At 39.2% G+C, this 19,998-nt stretch overlaps 1 protein-coding gene across 1 annotated transcript; it reads left to right on the top strand.

The window, feature by feature from the left end:
* The first annotated feature begins 1,674 nt into the window (after positions 1–1,674).
* On the top strand, positions 1,675–19,785 carry ADRA1B (adrenoceptor alpha 1B). Its single transcript, XM_068698241.1, has 2 exons — positions 1,675–3,125; positions 18,553–19,785. Exons 1-2 carry the CDS (start codon positions 2,123–2,125, stop codon positions 19,113–19,115), a joined length of 1,566 nt encoding a protein of 521 aa, XP_068554342.1. The 5' UTR covers positions 1,675–2,122; the 3' UTR covers positions 19,116–19,785.
* The last annotated feature ends 213 nt before the right edge of the window (positions 19,786–19,998 follow it).

The raw sequence follows: 19,998 nt of genomic DNA, 5'->3' as shown, positions 1-19,998 counted from the left end.
GTACCTGTGCAGAGTGAATGAAACCAGCTTTAACCAAGTTTGTAGAAGTACCACGAGCAGGAATGTGCAGGCTGGGTGACCCCAGGGAGATGCTGAGGCTGCTACTGCCCGAGAGTGGTGCCACCAGCCGCATCCCCACCTTCCCAAGGGAGCAGGCCCTAGCCTGAGGAATTCACGCTTTGAACAGAAAAGGCAGAGCAGCAAAATCAGCAGTCACAAACAAAACTGAGAGAGGTTAGGTGGAGTCCAGAGAGAATGGGTAAGTGCGAATGATACATGTCCCAAATCAAGGGCTGCTAACTGCATTCATTAGCAGTGAAAGCTCTGTCTCAGAGAGAGCAGAGACAGAAAGCCGAGGCTAAGCTCATAAATCGAGTGTTTGTTCCTTTTCCCTTCAGTGACTCCATGACATGTTATCATGTCATTCTTGTAAATGTTTCAAAGAAAATTTTTTGAATGATGGTGCTTTGCTATAGTCACTGCTGTTGGGAAGGGCTATAAAAACATCTGCCACACACTCCTCAAATAAAATTCAGCCAGAGCTTTTGTTTATATGGTTTGTCCTTTAAAACCAGCACTCAGCTGCAACTTTCAGCCATAGCTGCCTAACTAAGAATGAACTTTTTATTTTAAACACAGTACATTTTGTAACAGGAAATTCAATATACAGTAACCCAGAGCACTTCAGACAACAGCTGTAGGATATAATCTGATGTCAGAAAGTTAAGAACAGCATATTGGCAGATGTGTGTTCAGTTAACCTTCCACTTTTTGTTTTCCATGGTACCAGGCTATAAAGATCTGATATTTCTCCTTACCTGGTGACCAAAATCTACACAAAATGGAGAAACTACCAGTGCTATAAGATAAATCACTTGTTAGTGATCATGTTCTTTATAGGGTTCTGTAGGTATTTCCAGAGCTACAACAGCTTAACAACAGGCCCTGTCTCCATGATCTCATAGCCCTTGCAAAGATATAAGAAGACCCATTAGCTTATTGAGTACATTGAAAAACCCCTGAACACTTTTCACTACCTTCCCTTTAGCTGTGGGTACGGATGCTCAGCTCTTTTCAGGGCTTGGATTCACAATCTACCTGTGCTTGCAAAAGTTATCAAGCTGGAAAAGAGGAGATGAAGCCACAGATGTGGCTGGTATACACAAATATAGAACAAACATAAAGACCTTACTACAGATTTGAGTTCTGATCATCCATTAATAGAAAGGTTACCACTAGAAACAAACTACCTTTCTATGTCATTGTTAAATACTGAATCTAGGAATAAAATAGGGATTTTTGGAACCTACATGTTCCTCCCTAGAAAGTGGGAGATGATTAGTCATGCCATCTCTAACATGGCGTGTGATTCACTTTGATTACAAAATAAACCCAAAGACATTTATTTAGTGACTGAAAGGCAAAGGGTGCTAGATCATTTCATACTGAAATTGTTTTTTTCACCATAACCCTCTGAGTGTATTTTCCTCAGATTATGAAACTTTTTTTTCTTTTCTTTTTTTTTTTTAAAAAAAAAGCTTCCAATCCAGATTTCTATGTAGCAAACGCTTTAATTGGGGCGGATATATTCCATCTGTTTAGCTTTCAGACTTGGATCTAGAAGTTTTAACTTGAACTGCATTGCCCTCTAGCGCTGCGCCGGGGCTGGCCCCGGTGATGTCAGCAGCAGAGGCAGCGAGAGCGCAGGCAGCCGGCTCATGCAGAGCTGCCTAAGTGCTGACAAACCCTTCCTGGAGACGCATGTCACAGCAGCTAGACAGGGGCATCCTTCCAGCAGGACCACGGATGCACAAGGGAGAACAGTAAACCTGTTTTTTATTTCAGGGACGTCATGATCAAAGCAGCTACTTTGGAGCTCCAGCCAAGCCTTCTGCCTGCTAATTTCTGTTTCAACGAGTTGAGAGGAGAAATTAAGCAAGTTTGAACAGCCTATTATTTCTGACAGGCTTCAGAGGACTTCACGTTGGGCAAGTTTTACGTGCTCAAAGCTGACACTTTGCTGGAGAGATGAGCTCTCAATCCAAAGCTGGCTGGGGCATTTCAGTAACTTCTTGGGTAGAGAGGTAACTTTCCACCAAACCCAACCATCTGTGTGCTGTGCATGGGACCCAACCATACCTTGCTATGGAGGATGATTTTAAAGATGAATACCTACTTTGATGAGAAATCCAATTCATCAATACCTGGATATTTGAAAGTTTCTGCATTAAATAGTGGCAACCTTTCTGCGAACAACTCCAATGAGACAACAAGCAACCTGGACTCACCCACCTTGGATATCAGTAGGGCGATAACTGTGGGGCTCATCCTAGGTGCCTTTATACTCTTTGCTATTATAGGTAATATTTTGGTAATTCTCTCTGTTGCTTGCAATAGGCATTTAAGAATCCCTACAAATTATTTCATAATTAACCTTGCAATAGCAGATTTGTTGCTGAGTTTTACTGTCCTTCCATTCTCTGCTACATTGGAAATCCTCGGCTACTGGATTTTGGGGAGGATATTTTGTGATATCTGGGCAGCAGTTGATGTGCTGTGCTGTACAGCTTCTATTTTAAGTCTATGTGCGATTTCCATAGACAGATATATAGGAGTACGTTATTCTCTCCAGTATCCAACTTTGGTAACAAGAAGAAGAGCAATTCTAGCTCTACTAGGTGTCTGGGTCCTTTCCATGGTAATTTCTATTGGGCCTCTTTTGGGCTGGAAAGAACCAGCACCCAAGGACGATAAGGAGTGCCGCATCACTGAAGAACCATTCTACGCTTTGTTCTCTTCCTTGGGGTCCTTTTACATTCCCTTAATTGTCATTCTTGTGATGTACTGCCGGGTCTACATAGTGGCCAAAAGGACTACTAAAAACCTGGAAGCTGGGGTTATGAAAGAGATGTCCAACTCCAAGGAGCTGACTTTACGGATCCATTACAGGAACATTCATGAGGATACATTAAACAGCACCAAATCCAAGGGTCACAATCCCAGGAACTCCTTAGCTTTCAAACTTTTTAAATTCTCTAGAGAAAAGAAGGCAGCCAAGACGCTGGGAATTGTGGTCGGCATGTTTATCTTGTGCTGGCTACCCTTCTTCATTGTTCTGCCGCTAGGTAAGTTGGTATTCACGGGACTGCGGGGAGGGGGAGGAAGAAGGTTAGTTGTTTACTACAAAAATGTCACACAAAAAAATCAGATGAATGATAAGTAGATATTTTGAGAACTGCAGTGAACACATGAAAGGGAGGGAAGTGAAAGTAATTTAATTCTGATGTTGGCTTTTTTAAAGAAGCAGAAACCTTGCAAAACGTGCAGCCTGCAGAAAGCCTGCTCATCTGTTAGCCCTCCTCACGAGTGCAGCAGATGACATATCAGGGGACAATACCTTCAAAGTTTATATATTAAATTCCCTCTAATTGATTGAATTAGCTTTCGTAAATATCTTTACAGGATGCTTTAACAAAAATTCTGGATAGGTTTGCAAAAAGTTTCAGCATTGAAATGTTCTTGTTTTAGTTCACTGTTAGATGGTCCAAGTGTAATTCAGAAAGTCTTCTGGCGTTATTAGGTGTTTTAGGTGAAAATGGGCCTGACCTAATGATGAGATGCAAAACTCCCCTGAGCTTTGGGAAGCTGAAAGAGCTCTAGTTCTCAGTTCAAACTTTATTGATCAAATTCCAAAAGCAAATTGTGAAGCCCACTGATTCTCGCAGAAAGGTTCCCTTTGGTTTCAGTAGGTCTTAGTTGAGGCATTTCAGGAGACTATCACATGCATTGTGGCAACCACTCTGTTCACTTCAGCTTCAAAATATTATTAAAGCATTCAGTGTAGCCTTTACAGTGCTCTGCATTCTCAAGTCCTCGGGAAATTTGCTTGTATTGTCTATAATACAGGCATCAGCTCTGAAATGGAACATTTTAAGACCTGTTAATATTGAATTACTAGCTCTCAAAAATATCTGTCAAAAATTCACTTCTCTGAGACACAGACAATCTGGCAGACTGAATATGGAAAGAGGTGGGGGAAAAAAAAGGGAGATGAAACCCTTATTAATGCTCTGTATTCGTGTTTACTTAGCTACCATACCAAAACATTTCTAATTGAGTGGTAAGTGAATACTTTTAGAGACTTGTAGAAACCTAAACTGAGTTCAACTGCATGGTCCTGATCAAGTGTTTTAGAATTACGATTTCAGTAAATATGTAATGTCATCTAGACGAGAATCTCTGTTGCAAGACAAATACTGAAGCTACTCCAGAGCAACTTTATCATCTCTAGCTTAGTGTATCTAAAGCTGAAAAATCTTAGTAACTCAAGATCTGCAAAAAGCTAATGCTGAGAATGTGACATATTCCAAACAGAAGGAAAACTGTGAGCAAAGTTATCTTTGGCTACTGAAGTTTAAGTCCTTGCACTGCCTCTTAAAGAAAGGTTATGACAGAGAACAAGTTTCCAACTATTGCAAAAATACACACCTAAATGAATAGAAACATGTTTTCACCACATATGCTAGCAGCACAACCAGTGGCAGCAGCAGGTATGTATCGAGTTGGTCATGATTACCCAATAAAGTACATGTAGGTTAGCATCTCCTCCTTGATTTTGAATTATTGAGGGAACTCAGGGGAAAAAAAAAAAAAAAAAAAAAAAAAAAAAAAAAAAAAAAAAGTCAGCATGAATACAACAGAACCTATCCTTAGCTAGCAGAAGCCAGTACTGTTCCTGATGCTATTCAGCAAACACAGATGCAGACCAGTCCATTAAAAACATTTTGCTCACAGCAGGACAGAACCAACATGAGAAACAAGTTTCTTGAAAGAGTCAGTTTCCCCTTAGAGGGAGAAAGTCCTGGACTTTCCCAGGATGTCTAATGGGTCACTGCTTAATACACCTGAGTGGAGAAGTTATTGCTTGTCACAGTTTGATTTTCTCTCTCATCTCACTTGTGTCCAAGGCTCCAGTGAGGTGATAGGATGCAAGCCTCCACTGCAGCAGGCTGCATGCTGGCAGCAGTGCCTGGCAGGCTGAAGGGCTAACGGGCTGCTGTGGGCTCTGACCTGGCATTGCCTGCATGTCTGCAACCCCTAGCACACTCACACCAGAGCTGGGAACTCCTGGTGCCTCACTGAGCTGTGGTTCAGAAAGAGTTGCTATTGTTAATTAGTATTAGAAGAGTGAAAAAATCATCATCTCAGTACGGCAGTGTAAACTGCTGGCTCTCCTGTTCTCTGTTTAGAAATCATTTCAGGGGGGCAACTCTTTACTGACAGCCTTTTTTCTATGAAAGGGAGGAAATGAAGGTATGCGCAGTATCAAACATTACATCCACGTGAATTTAAATAGTAGGTACCTCCTCTTTGTTTTGCTGACTTGAAATAAGGCTGTTTTTGTTCCTTGTCCCTGATTTCTTTTTCTAAACTCTCCTGAACCTTGTACTTCTTGTGTCTGTGTACCAGTGCAAAGCTCATTAATGGTGTTAGGGATGACTAAAGCATTGCATACTAATGCAGTTGGGGAAAATACCTTTTCCTGACATGCATAATTCAGCTATTCTTAACTGGAGGACTGGGTCGATCAGCGGAGGAGGACTTTTTAAAGAGCTTAATACAGCTGTGTGTTGTATTTTTCATACCAGAAATCTTCTGCTGTGCATCTTGAAGACAAAAACTTAAACAAGAAGCTATTAAGAACCCTTACAAAAAGCCCACAATAGTATAGAATCACTTTCAGTGACAGGCAGAATTCAAAACATATCAATGATTTATGAAACTCTCTATAGGCACCCTGGGCTACTCTAATCACAGTCTCCCCGCTTGTCAGTGCAGGACTGAAAACTACAATACCTTTTCTGCTTCTGAATCTAGACTAGATATTTACCTTCACTGTACTGGAAGGCTTCTTCCTCAGTCTGTATTTTTCACACCTTATATCTGCAACTTTAATCTAAATCATACCATCATATCCACATCCTTACAACTTGTGCTCCTTGTTTCACTCTGTAATGCAATGACTCTGCACAGTGGTGTTAGCAGAGCAGCTCTGGACTTCTGAGGATTTAACCACAAAACATTTGACAAGTCAGTAATCCTCATTTCTTCAGCACCCCAAAACCATGTCTTAATAAATCTGATTATATGTAGCTTTTTTCATGTCAAAAGTGTTCTCAGCTGTTCTAGTTTGCCAGCCAAAATTATAATTCTTCAGTTGTGACACTTTAATATACTCCACAGCTACTCATTTTGATATCCCAGACAAAGGATCACTGCATCAGGTGGAAGATGTATACTGGGAACTGACGTGGTGTTGAAAGCAGGGATATTGCTTGAATAAATATTCCACAAAAAAAGGAAAAAAATAATATTAGCACTGACAGTGGTTTTCAAGCAGGAATCAAAAGGCTCTGTGAGGAAAGCTCTGAAAGAAAGAGTTCTGTATACAGCTACAGGGAGGAATTCGAGCACTGACACTGTGATGTGTTGAGCATCATGAAACTATCAGCGCAAAGAATGACCCACAATCTCTTTTTTGTCCAGAGCTGGATGACTGAACCACACTTCCTTTGGTGTTAAGCACCTGATAATGCAGCAAAACTGGTATCAATGAGAATTTGTTTTTATTCCACTATTTATCAGATATCATTTCCAGATAGAAATAGAGCTACGGAATGCCCTTGTTGTGCACATTCATAAATGCTCCATGGCTTTGTAAACTGTCATCTTTGCAACCCAAAATTATTTGTGGTACAGCATAAAAAATAAAATGAAGACATATGTGTCTTCAAGACAACTGCTTGTGCCACAAATTCAGTGACCCAGCTTTGAAGAGTAAATATCCTGCTTCTTCAAAATAAATTTTTCTTTTCTTTCCCCTCATACAAATTTGTGTTTGGCTATCAGAACTATATTAAATATGCATTGCTGAAAAATTGAAAGAAAAATTAAGGATTTTTATCCAAAGACTAGAGCTCAGCAGATATAAGGTATCATTCAGTAAAACTTCCTCCTTTAAACAAAGATCCAGTTTATGCCAATAACTTTATTTAAAAAATTAATCAGAAATGAAAGATCATATGTTTCCCCCTAGCTACTTGGTAAAAGTTTAGTCCCATTCCTGTTAAATGAGGCATCAGACAGAGCTTGCCAGCTCCCAGCTGTAGACCTCACACAACACACAAATGAAAATACACAAAACCCACCACCTCCACTACTTTCACCAAAGCACATGAACTTCCCCAGCCCATTGCTTAACTCTAGTGGAGATCAGCAGTCTTACTTGCTTCCATGCTCAGAACCTAACTGCCCCTGCTCCCAGAAAACCTTTCATCTTATCCACTAAAGTCAGAAATAAAATTGTCATATCTTAACTGGCAGTAGGATAAAGTCCCAAGAGCCTCATAATGAAGATACAACTGTTTTGACTATCTTTATATATTAAGTTTTTGAAGCCTCTCTACAGAATAATAAAAAAGAACATAAAAATATTCTGCATGCTACAGGTCAGCCAATACAAAATGATTCTTAAAATAAAATGTTGTTCGAGCACAGTATGTAGATTTATGTTACATCAGGCCAACCTCTGCATCTCTGCACCAAGAATACCAAATTAGGCTGCTCAGTTTCCCATGGGAAACACTTCCAGGCATTAGGTCCACTGCTATCACTGCTTCTGCTTTCTGCAAGGCTTCCAGCCTGCTTTGTCTTCCACCTCATTTTTGTCTTGCCTTGTCTTCACCTCACAAAGTAGCCTAACTCTCTAGATTTCTTGTAATGGTCACACAGGACTGGGAAGACTTAATGATATGCGTTGCAATCTGACCCTCTGCCCTCTTGTAGGTGCATCTGGTACAATGTCCAATCACACAGGTGACAGCAGGAACCTGCTCCTCCTATTTTCTAGCCAGAAGCCTAAATATGAGCACTTCTTGACCCGTACAGCATGTTTTGCCACAGGGAGAACTAGCTTATTTCAAGGTGATTCATTTTACTACTAAAATAAACTCCCTTAAGCCCTGGTTTGAGCGTTCTGTCCAAAAGTAAATTGCATCCCTGGGATCCCAGTTACCAATTACAGAGCTCTACTTTTTAGAATAAATATGTTTCATCATAGCAGGTGAAACTCCACAAATTCCAAAGGCTTGGGCACTTCTTATGCAAACTTTCATTTGCAGGTCAGAGGACCAAAGGGCAATCTGAAAGCATACAGCTTTAGGAAAGTAAATCTGCAAAGCAGTACAGAGAAATGTGAATACAGAAAAATCCACTTGTGATGACTGCTCAATGGCAGGGCATCTTCCTGTCTCAGGTGTGAAAGATGGGATTCTCAAGAACACGACTGCAAGATGACCATAACATAGGAGCATGAACCACACCAGCAGTGGTAATGAAGGAACAAAGTCCTGCTACTACTTCCATCAAACCATGTCTGCCCCTAGAAAAAAAATGTTGTGGCTAAACACCAGGGACTCTTAATGGAGATAGCAGAAAAAGATACTGCAGTTTCCAGGCCCACAAAGCAGACCCAGTAGTGTTCTTTATTGAATCAGAAAGCTCCAAGGCAAAAAAAAAAAATCAGGACAGAGCCACTGGACAGCAAGAGGATATCTCAAAACTATTGAAATCAAAGACAGGAGAGAAGTGAGAATTTGAGAGGGAACACTGCTTTGAGCATCCAGCAAGGCAGTGGACACAAGGTTCTTGTGCTATGGGCTTTTGCAAACACATGCCATTGATCAGGTTAGTAGTCATGATGGTGATGAAAGCACTGAGTAAATAAATACATGTGCATACAGTGCTAAAGCATCAAGGCCATACCACAGGATATCAGCTGTATGCTCTTTAGTGCACCTATCTGTGAAATACAGACATGAACAAAAAATTCATCTTTTTTTAGTATCTTCACTAAAGTCCTGCTCCATCATCCACTGCAAGATTTAGAGCTATGTTGATGGGCTTTTATGTGATACCTAGAAACTGAAAAGCAGTAACAATCAGTCTCAAGTTGCAAAGGAGAAAATATAATGGAAGTTCATACAGCATCTTTGTAGCAGTATTATTCAATTCCCTGCTAGAGTCCTATTGTTTACCAGTGATGTCCAAGACAGATTGCCTCAGCTGTGTCACAACGGAGAAGGGGAGAAAAAGACACCGAAGCATGCCCAGTAATTGAAGATATTTAAGTATAATAAATGAAATGTCAGCAGACTTAGATTAGCTTTTCTAGACTCCTTTAATCAGCTAATCCTTTGCAAAACAAGCATAAGCTCAGCCCATATTCTTTCTAGTTAGCAAGCTGCTGAAGTCTGTAACTCTTCAGGACAAAATAATAACAATATTCTATTTCTGTCCCTACCTACTGTCAGTTTTAGAGTGCTGAACAAGATTCTTCCTAAACTTGTTCTTGATTTTACCATACTTTTGTAATGGCAACACAGTTTACAAAAGTATATTCTCTCTGTGGTGTACGCCATCATAGGCATTCTGGACAGAGAAGCGGTAGCTATACCTATAACAAGGATGTTCGGAGTTTGTGTCAAAACTCTAAGCACTTGATGGATTTTTCTATATCTCATGTATTTTCCAAATCTCACTCATATCTCTGTATTTTGTTATTGAAGACATACTCAGAATTTTTGTTAACATAACAGATACAGATAGGGCATGAAAAACCTCAGCTCTGTTGCATTTTTATTTAGTTATGCATCCTAAGGCAATCCACAGACACACCAATGTACTCCAAAGCCACATACAAATTGCTCACTATCATTACCAGATTGCAGTTAGCGGTTTTAACTATCTTCCCTTTCATTTTCTTTATTGAATTTTATTCTACTGATTTTGGATGCTCTTCCTAGTTCTCAAGATCTTTTTTTCACTGTTATACTGACACTGTTCTCCAGAAGGTCTGCAGTCCCATTGGCTCTTATTTTTATAACCATTCTCTCTACTTCGTCCTCTGATGTTTGTAAACTGTGGGTTTCTTTCCTATATCCAGTGGAATGTAAACAAACATTGAATGCTAGAAGGAAAAAAATCAGGAGCTTGAGAAATCCAATTAGCTTTAAAACCTTGGCATGCCAACTTGGCCAAGCATGCAGTAAAAAGGACCACAGAAAGCTTAAATAAAAGACTAACATCCTTTCCGCATTCTGTAAACTTACAATAAGCCTGGTCAGAGGCAGCTTATTAGTTTTATAGAGAGAGTTTTACTAGCTATATACATGTAGCACTTGTAGCTTCCCTGTTCATTAAGCAGCCGTAACTCAGCTGCTACCAACAGGTATGGATACAGCAGGAATCGCAGCGGGAACTGCAGGGGAGAGGTGGAGGTTCCTGGCCAGGCCATCAGCAGTCATCTACTGCCTAACACCAAGAAAAGGCTCTTTTCAGAGCAATGATGATTTCCAGCATAAAACAAGTTTCTTGCATTTCATTTTTTGCAAAATGTTGCCTTCTTGAGAACAGGTTGAGAGACGGGGTTTGATATCGCTGATGCTTCCTGCTTTTCATGTTTCAGGACTCGCTATCATTTTGCAATGCTTTCAACGCTACAGCAATTTTTAAAACACTGGAATTTTCTCCTACAGAGAACATTGAAAAGGTCAGATTTAACTCTGGTTGGAAAGGCTCCATGCTGCAATAAAATGTAATAGTCATCTGGGCTGAATGAAGGAGGATTATGTTTGCCTTCCTGGGATACCTTAACCATTTACATTTGACCAGATTCTATAAGAAAACTTCCAAATACTTATTAGCAAATTCTCTGCCTACTTCTCCTTTATAGTATATAGACAAGATGGTGGCGTTCTCTCCAAAATACCTCCATTCAGCAGTACAAGTTTTAAATTTTCTACTTGTTATTAATAGGCACAAGTAGTTTCAAATTTTATGTCTTGTTTTAAAGATTAAGACAATGGTGGAAACCAGTGCAGTAAGGCTCTCTTTATACACGGTTATTGTTTCACAACATATTTTATTGTAGTTGGTTTGCCATTACTGGAATATCAAGTGACACACAGCACAGCACTGAACTCCAGACCATTCTGTTTCAGTAAAAACAAATGCTGTATTTGTTCCAGTAAACAACATCCACTCACCCTAGTCTGTCTCACAGCTAAGCAGAACCAGATTTAAAGTTTTTGAAATACGAATTTTTGTAAGTGGTAGAAAACATATCACATGACAACCCAAAATTATTCATAGAGATTTCTTATCCTTAAATCTAGGAAATTCATGGTGGTACTCCTCCTCAAATGCCCAACCATTATCTAATCTAATTATCAAATACTTCATTCTGAATACAACTGATAATTCTGGGTAATTTATAGACTTAATTGCTATCAAATACACAACTTATATTAAAAATGGATGTTTAATTAATAGAAAAGCAATTATCACAATAGAAAGTGGTTTGAAAATAGATGAGCCATTGGAGTTAAGAACTGAACAAGACATGAGAGGAGAAGGAATTATTTAAAATGAAAAGAAAGAAACAAATAACTGGGAAGTGAATACACCAAGGTGGGAAAAGAAAAAAACAGAGGTATTAAAGAGAAGGCAGACAGTAAAGGAGAATGTGCCTAATTTTGGATTAATTAACCATCAATAGTGTAAAATGTTGCTCCCACTAGGTACAAATAATAAATACATGGCACTCTTGAAAATCCACACTCACAGGATACCCTTGCCTATGAAGATGACTCAGATGAATATAACACAGGATGTAAAACTATTCAGATGTCCCTATCAGATGCAAGCTGGCAGCACGTTGGGCTGTATCAGCAGGAACAGAGCCAGGAGATGGAGGGAGGTGATTGTGCCCTTTTAATTTAACACTCATTAGAGCATGTCTGCAACAGGGCATCCATGCAGAAAGCTGTGTTACAGGTAAGACAATAACCTGAAGCGAGTCCAGTGGAGGTGACCAAGGATGTTGGAGCCTGGAGCATATTGTGTGAGGAGAGGCTGAAGGGACAGGGCTTCTTCAGCCTGGAGCAGGGAGGGCTTCAGGGGACCTAAGGAAGCATCAACTTCTTGATTTTTCGGTCTAAAGTATAAATATATGTATATATATTCCTTGCATGAAGGATGAAGGAAGGAGATAAAACCACAGCAGAACCTAGGGATATTTCATAGATGACTATCTGGTGTCACAAACAACTGTTGGACATTTATCCACACTTGTTTATTTCCTCTGCGTGGCTGGAAATAGCTCACAGAGCACAATGGCACAGAAAGATCAGAAGTGTTTGTCAAAGTTTTGTTTAACTCATAAACATTACCTTATTATATCTTACTTTTAAGGCTTAAACTCCAGCTAATTACTGTAGTACGTGGTCACCTTCCACACAACTGGAGCACGTTTTGTCCCTTTTCCTGGAAGGAACTGGAGGGGTGGGAGTGCTTGGTGAGTTGGTTGCATTGACTGGTCTAATTTTGATGCTAAGCTCTTTCTTTCATAAAGTGGAAGTGGAAACTCAAACATGTCCTGTGTACTACTCTTTCATCAGGAACCTCACCAACTATTACGTTAAGGATCCTTAAATAGAAAGTCTTAACTTTCCCACCCTCCTTTCTGTACGAATATAGCGGTCAGTGGAGAGAGGTAGCAATGAAGCAGATATTTAGATAGAAGAAAAGTAACAGAACAGGAAAAAATATGAGAGAGCAGTGTGTGGGAGTATTTATTTACACGTGTGTACATGTTTCACCTCTGTAGAGGGCAACATCAAAACTTCCTTCAGTGATGATTTTTTTTAATTAAAAGGATTGGGATTAAGGCAGTCCAGAAGATTTTCCTGCTGCTCACCCTGCTAATTTAGGGATTGTTCCAAACTCCACTGAAGCCTTTATGAACCTTTACAAAGGCTTTCAAGTACTCCCACTGATTCCAGTGGACTCTGAATGTTAATAGCTCAGTGATGTTCTGGCCAGTAACTGCAGAATGCGTGAATACCACTGACATGCCAAATTGTTTCCCACAACATCCCGTAATCTCATTGAGGGTGCTTTACTTACCTTCAGCGTAATAAAACATTCATTATAAAAAACAGTCAGACCCTAAATGAAATTACCTCTTACTAAATGAAATATTTCTTAATTCCTTTTCATGATATTTGCTGTTGCTCAGTGTGTTTCCAGACCAAATAGCTCTGTCAAGTATGGTGAGCACAGCTTGTTAAATTAATGGTCAAAATACAATAAAACCTGATCAAGTTGATTGAGTTTCTAAAATATTTCCTGTTCTGCAATTTTGCTGGATGCAGGCTTTGCAAAAACTTCAGTGGTGTAAAAGGTGCAATCAGAGGTTAGTTTGTGGTGCTATGTTTAATTTATCACAGGGTTTTGCTCATCAAAATAAGAGGGTAGAGAATACACATTCCCTTTGAGTGAAGCTGTTAAACATGAAGCATCAGGAAAGAGATTTTGAGCAAGGGAGTCACTCTGGCTACTCCCCTCACAAATAAATCACCCAGAAGATAATAATAGGCAACATTTTTCAGCCATTTTGAAAAGCAATCTAAATCAGTACAGGGAAATACTTGATTTGTTTATCAGGCTGTGATGGGAAAATAGTTGGAGATTAGGGGAGGAAATATTAGTTTGATGTTTAGAGAGAGTGTGTGGTAGGCTTAGCTTTATCATTTTATCAAGGTACCAAAATAGCCCCCAGTTGTTTTCTCCTGACAGGTTAATTATGAGGTAAAGCCAGTGTTCAGTTAAATAAAAGGTATTGTTGTTAATTCCAAGAACAAGGTAGGGAAAAGGGTAATGTTAAAAATATTCAAGCTCATCAAAATATTTTTCATATCTTTATATGGTGAAAGGCAGTGGTGCTTTGTATAATAGTCACCAAATTAACCCATATTTAGAAGCACATGGCATGTATAGTGACTTGCAACCTTCTGGATAATTCAGAACATCTTTTCTTCTCTCTGTGTAGAGAATTCAGGCTGGGATTCCAACCAGTAAGGAAGGACTGAATACAAAAAACTCAAACTTTCCAAAGCCTTGAAGAAAATAAATGCCCAAATTAATATTGGACTTGGACATTTCATTTTTCTAACAGTTAATCCTCAGCCTAAATAGTGGTTATATTTACCAACGGGATCTAAGACTTCAGTGTAAGTGGGATTCCAGTACTGCAGATGTAAAACTCTGCTGGGTTGCCAAAACTTAAGCCATAAAGTTTTCCTGATGAACAGTTATAGCCTGCAGAGCTAATCAGAGAAAGCAGGACTAGAAGGGATCTGAAGAGGTCATGCAGGGCATCCTCCAACCCAAAGGCTGGGTCAGCCATACATAAATCAGGAGATGCGTGTCTGCTCTGTTTTTAAGAGCCTCCAGGGTTGGGTTTTTACACCCTTCTAAGGCAGTATGTTCCCGAACTTTCCTGTCTTGGTAGACTGAAAGTGTTTCCCAAGCTGTACTCTTGATTTGCCTTGCTGCAATTTGAATCACTGCGCTCACTATATTAGCCACTGTGGACATGGAAAAAAATAATAATTTAATTCCTCTTTGTATATAAGTTTTATGCTCTTAAATACTAATTGTTGAGTCTCTTCTCAGCTCTTTTTATTCACTATGATGTATCTCAAAATTACTATATTTCATAGCATTTGTAGGTTTCACTAGTGGTCCTCTTTGTTAGCCAAGGATTCCTTCATAGGTGGGGCTTTGCTAAGGTCATGTAGCAATTGCATACAACTGTACAGCCAGAGATGGGGATTAACTAGTTTCTGTTGATCTCAGGAAATACTCCTGAATTCTGCTTTTTTCTTTGGGTGGTGGCAAAGGTAGCAGGAGTCACCAACACTGTTTGAATGCACTGTACTGCCCACCGTGTGTTCTAGCAGTTAAGAGTTGTGCCAGATCTCATGGTTTCATTCCTGGTAAAACAAAAACTTTCTTCCTGGTGAAAATTATTTAGCACACGACCTTCAGCTGATTGCTTTTACCTTCCTCCAGCTCTTATTTCCCACTGGTAAAATCAGGAGGATGGTATAAAGGCAGGATGATTGACAGATGAAAAGTGCTACCTGACAGCAAGTGAGGTATGCTCCCATATGTGAACTTATTCTCACTTGTATTACAGTGACCTTGCTTATTGCTACAGCCTTCTTGGAATAATTGCCTTCCACCTGGTTTTTGAAAGCCTAGGAAGTAAAAGTGCATTATACGGTAGACAAAATTCATAGATAAAGTTCTTCTCCCTTTATGGCAGTGTACATATATACACACACATATATACAAGGAAGAGTAGAAGAATGATGTAGAATTCTGTCAAGCTTTAATGTAAATAAAAGAAATGAGACATTAACAGATTGGTATATAAAACAGCTTTTTAATCAAATTAATATTCCTTGTTCAGAAAAGCATATTTCTTCCTTGCCTTCTTGTGAAAACAACACAATAGCTTCTGTATAATTTAAACAAGCAGCATTTACATTTTTCATGGTTCTGCAAACAGCACAAAGTGGAGAACAAAGTAGTCATTAATGATCATTAACTCCTTGAAATTTTTTCCCAAATTTCTTAGTTTCAGAACTTTTCTACCATTGTAACTAAATTCTGATGCTTATTTTTAAATTATACCACCACACAACTTTCCTAACTAACGTATTTCCAAGTTTTCTTGTTCATGACTCATCTAGGGTCACAATAGCTTTTAAACAATCAAACGGTGCTTAGTAATTTTTCAAGAATCAGGACAGAACACAAGGTGCCTCTGTCACTCAGGGTCGTTATGAGGAAGCTCTCTACACTTCTGTGTTGCTGCCCTTTAATATAAAAGAGCTTTGAAAATGCTTGCTGCAGCAGCTGAAAATAGCCTGCTGTCATTTTTTTTCCAAATGACATTTGAAAAACAGATTATTGTAAAAGACAGACATAAGCTCCTTACTTTTTTTTTCTTTTTTTCTTTTTTTAAAAAAAAAAACGGAACACATATTTCTTCCAGCAGTTTACAAAGATTAAGGTTTTTTCAGCACTCAGCTTTTTACATTTTTCCCTACTTGGTCTCTTAGTTTTTACAGTACGTGGTTATATTTGGTTCATGTGTGATACTGATTACACAAGTATAACCCAGTTGTCTGCATTGGTTCCCAGTTTTCCTCGATAGCTTAGCTAATTTTATTTGCCCTTAGGGAATTCCACAAATTTTTTCAGTAAATATTCTTAATATTTTATTGAAAGCTATACAACAGCATTTACTATGTCTGTATTTAACCTGCCTAAAAAATACTTAAGTCTGGAAGAGGAATGTCCCATAGATTTTCAATTATTAGAGTATAAGAGAAAGGCAAACCAACTGATCTGGAAAAAGTCATCACTGTCCATTCAAAATTTACACATAAGAAAAAATGGAAGCTCTTCAGCCACTTCATGAAGTTTACTGGGTTTTAAGAGTTAAAAATCATTTACATTTCAGGGGAGCTCCAGAAAACAATTTAAGAAATTTATCAGGATGAGCTCCATTAAGTTCCTTGGTGTACATAATTATATTTTTTACTTGTTTTGTACGGTCACAAAGCTTTTCTCTAAATCGAAGATAAAACATTAATGATTCTTTACAAAATGAATCCTGAAAAGGTTTGCAACTGTGCATGTGGGAGATTTTGGAAGATCTTCCTTATCTTGGTTGCAGTTTTTAACTTGGATCAACTTTTTCTAAAGCTTTATAAGAATCTGATAATAATTTATTGGCTTATTTGGTGCAATCACATGAATTGTTTCTGGATCTTTCATCAAATAGTATTTAACACTAACAATACACAGTTTAAGTGCTTGCATCACTTTGATTAATTGACTGGAAATTTATCAGCCATAACTCATAGTTTCTCCAGTATTTCTTATGTTCTACTTAGTACTTTCTGCAGTATCAATCAGCACTGACATAGGATCTCAAACAAATGGAGAGAAGACACATGTCAAACCCTGTACATCATTAGCAGTAACAAAGCAAGAAGGGATGTGAATTTAACTTACAAAAGTCTTGCACGTGATATAAAAACCAAGTGTAGGAGTTACAAAAGAAGTACTATAAACCTTGCAATTTAAAACTTCCATTTTAACCTTAAGGGGTGACATGATGCTTAGCTCTAAGGTCATAGGCAGAGATAGTGTTAAGCAGCAGCATCCCCATACGCAACCAGGGGAAAAAAAAATATTATTCTGGATCCACAGGATCTGTCCTGGATCCTGTTACCCAGGTGGGAGGAGGGAAACAGACTCTCCAGAGAGTCAATGCCATTTTAGTACCTTATTTTCTGAGCCAGCTCAGGGACTAGTTGACACACTGAGGTCAGCGGATGTGTGAGGAACAACATGTACTTACCTGGCTTCCTTGTGAGCAAAGGAGACTCGGACCCCTATAGTCAGGACCTGGTCAGAATTGCCCTCTGTATGTCACAGTATCCAGTGACATGTAAGAGTTATTTACCCAAGTAGCTGGGAAATGCTTTTGCATAGTTTTCAGGCACTAGCCATGGCCTCTACATTGCTATGAGACATGGGAAACATGCCTAGAATCACACTCCTCCCCGTTAAGGCATCTTGACAGTCACAACTGACTCAGCTGCTTTCACAGACCAGGGAATCTGAAACTACTCCAGCGTATGTGTTGCACTTCTCAGAGATGTGACACTCGGGTTTGAGCATCACCTTCCACTTGAAAAACCTCTACAAATCAAATTCCACTTCTTGAAAGGAGGCTTCTCCCCTGAACCCCTGCTCTGTGATTACTTTACCAGACACAAAGGTATTTTCCCAGATGGATAACTACTGAATGTCTGCTCTGCTTTAAAAAAATTCAGACATTCTTTTATAGAGCTCCAATTGCTAAATATAGTTGATCAGTTAAATGCTTTTAATGCTAGAAGTACATGAAATGGATTTCCCAGTATGTGTTTTTCATTTGGGCAGCTTCTGTAGGTAAACTATTTGGTCATGAACAGAAGAGGAAATAATCTCTTTGTTTGGGTTACATCATTTTTATAATTGGCTGAGATATATGACCTACCACAATTAACTTCTGGTTTCAAGAGGTTTGTACCCCTCTAATAATCTAGTGTGGTGATGTTTATGAGCTGCACAAGTATGTATAAGAGGTAGTAAGGTACATCTGGGCACATATATTCCCAGAAGCCTGGGAATATTTAGATCTTTTTCTTCAAAAGGTGATAGTTAATAGCTCTTTGCAGAAGGCATGACCTTGTTCTATGTGTGCATCATACAGCAGCTCGAACAATGAACATTTTGTGTCTTTCACCTGTATTTTATTTTAATTCTACACAACTCTTTATTTTAATTCTACATTAAATACGTGCTCCTTTATATTTTGGATGGTGGATAAAGCAGTTCCTTGTTAGCTTTTAAAATAACACAGATAGCATGTTATTACTAAAAGACCAAAAATGAAAGCTGCATGCATTAAAGATATTTAACAAATAGATTCTAACAGTGATCTGATGGGACATTCACCTTTCCTAAAAACAGACAAACCATTTATCTCACATATTGTCTCTGCTTGTTTCTTCTGAACAGGATCTCTGTTTTCAGCTCTGAAGCCCCCTGAAACAATCTTCAAGGTGATTTTTTGGCTTGGCTACTTTAACAGCTGCTTGAATCCAATCATCTACCCTTGCTCAAGCAAAGAGTTCAAGAGGGCTTTCATACAGATCCTAAAATGTCAGTGCCACCGTCGAAAGCAGTTGGGGTGGTGGGCCTACAGCTACAGAAACTGGAATCGGTGCTCCTTTGAACACCCTAGGAAGGACTCTCTGGAAGACAGTGGGAGTTTCTTAAGTGGCAGCCAAAGGACATTATCTTCAGCATCTCCCAGCCCTGGTTACCTGAGCAAAATCACTCACCCACATATGGAAATGTGCACATTCCAGGAATGGAAAAACTCCAGCTCGTTCCTGAGCCCCTTACAAGAAAGCAGCAGACAAAAGGATCCATACCAGTTCTTCACCTTCAGTCTCTTACCAGAGCACAACGGACACATTGCTGCTAGCAGCCAAGCTTCCAGCAACGGGGACCCCGAGGCCATTTGTGACACACTGAATGGTAAAACCGACTGCAAAGCAAACAGGATGCTGGACTGATCAGATTCTGAACCGTCTTCGCAGTCTCAGGTCTCTTCATATGCTATCTGTTTGACATTTAGCCCTGGTGAAGAAAGAGACCTTTGCACAATTTCCCAGCATGTTATTAGAAGGAAGCCAGCAAGGAACAGGCAGATTAATGTCACAAGAGTGGCAAAGTCTAGGGGCTAACCGTATTCCCAGTTAATTGCCAAAGAGGCTACTGAAACAAGCACAGAATGCATGGAAGGAGCTGGATAAACCCAGGGAAGTGCACAGGCAATTATTTAGCTATTGTGGAAGTGCTGTAGAACAGCTGAACACACATGTATATATAAAAAAAGTATAAATACGAGATTGGGCAGGGGAAATGTGTATGAAAGTGTGTGTGTACACGTGTGCTAGCTGCATGTTTGGATGCCTGAGAGTGGAAGTGAGCAACGCAGCTGTGTAGTGTTGTTTGTACCTCTCCAGGGTACTAGTTGCCACTGATTTTGCCTGTAAAAATCTTGCTGTTGTACTTCACTGTACATTTGCACTTTAGAAATGGAAGACAATGTCTTAATTAAAGATTAAAGTAATTTCGCAACAATTTAAGCACTTGCACATATCACTATAGAACTGGAATTTGGCCAAGTTCCCTCACCACAATGCTAAATCCAAAATAAAACACTCGTGGCAGTTAAATTTACCATTGTAACTCCTAGGATGTTCTTGAATCTCTCTAGAGTTGCTTCCCTGCCATTCCCTTCTATCAACAGTTGTGAACTCCTCTATCCTTCACCGCGTTCTTTTTTGTAAGTTTGAAAATACCACCAATGATAAGAGCTCAGAATCTACATGTCAGCACATCAGTAACTGTCCTGAAAAATGTACAGGCTACCAGAAGATCTGATTTCTAAAA

Source organism: Anas acuta, chromosome 14, assembly GCF_963932015.1.
Source record: "Anas acuta chromosome 14, bAnaAcu1.1, whole genome shotgun sequence".
In the NCBI taxonomy this organism is placed as follows: Eukaryota; Metazoa; Chordata; class Aves; order Anseriformes; family Anatidae; genus Anas; species Anas acuta.
The sequence above is the reverse complement of the archived record's forward strand: the minus strand, read 5'-3'. Positions and strand labels throughout refer to the sequence as shown.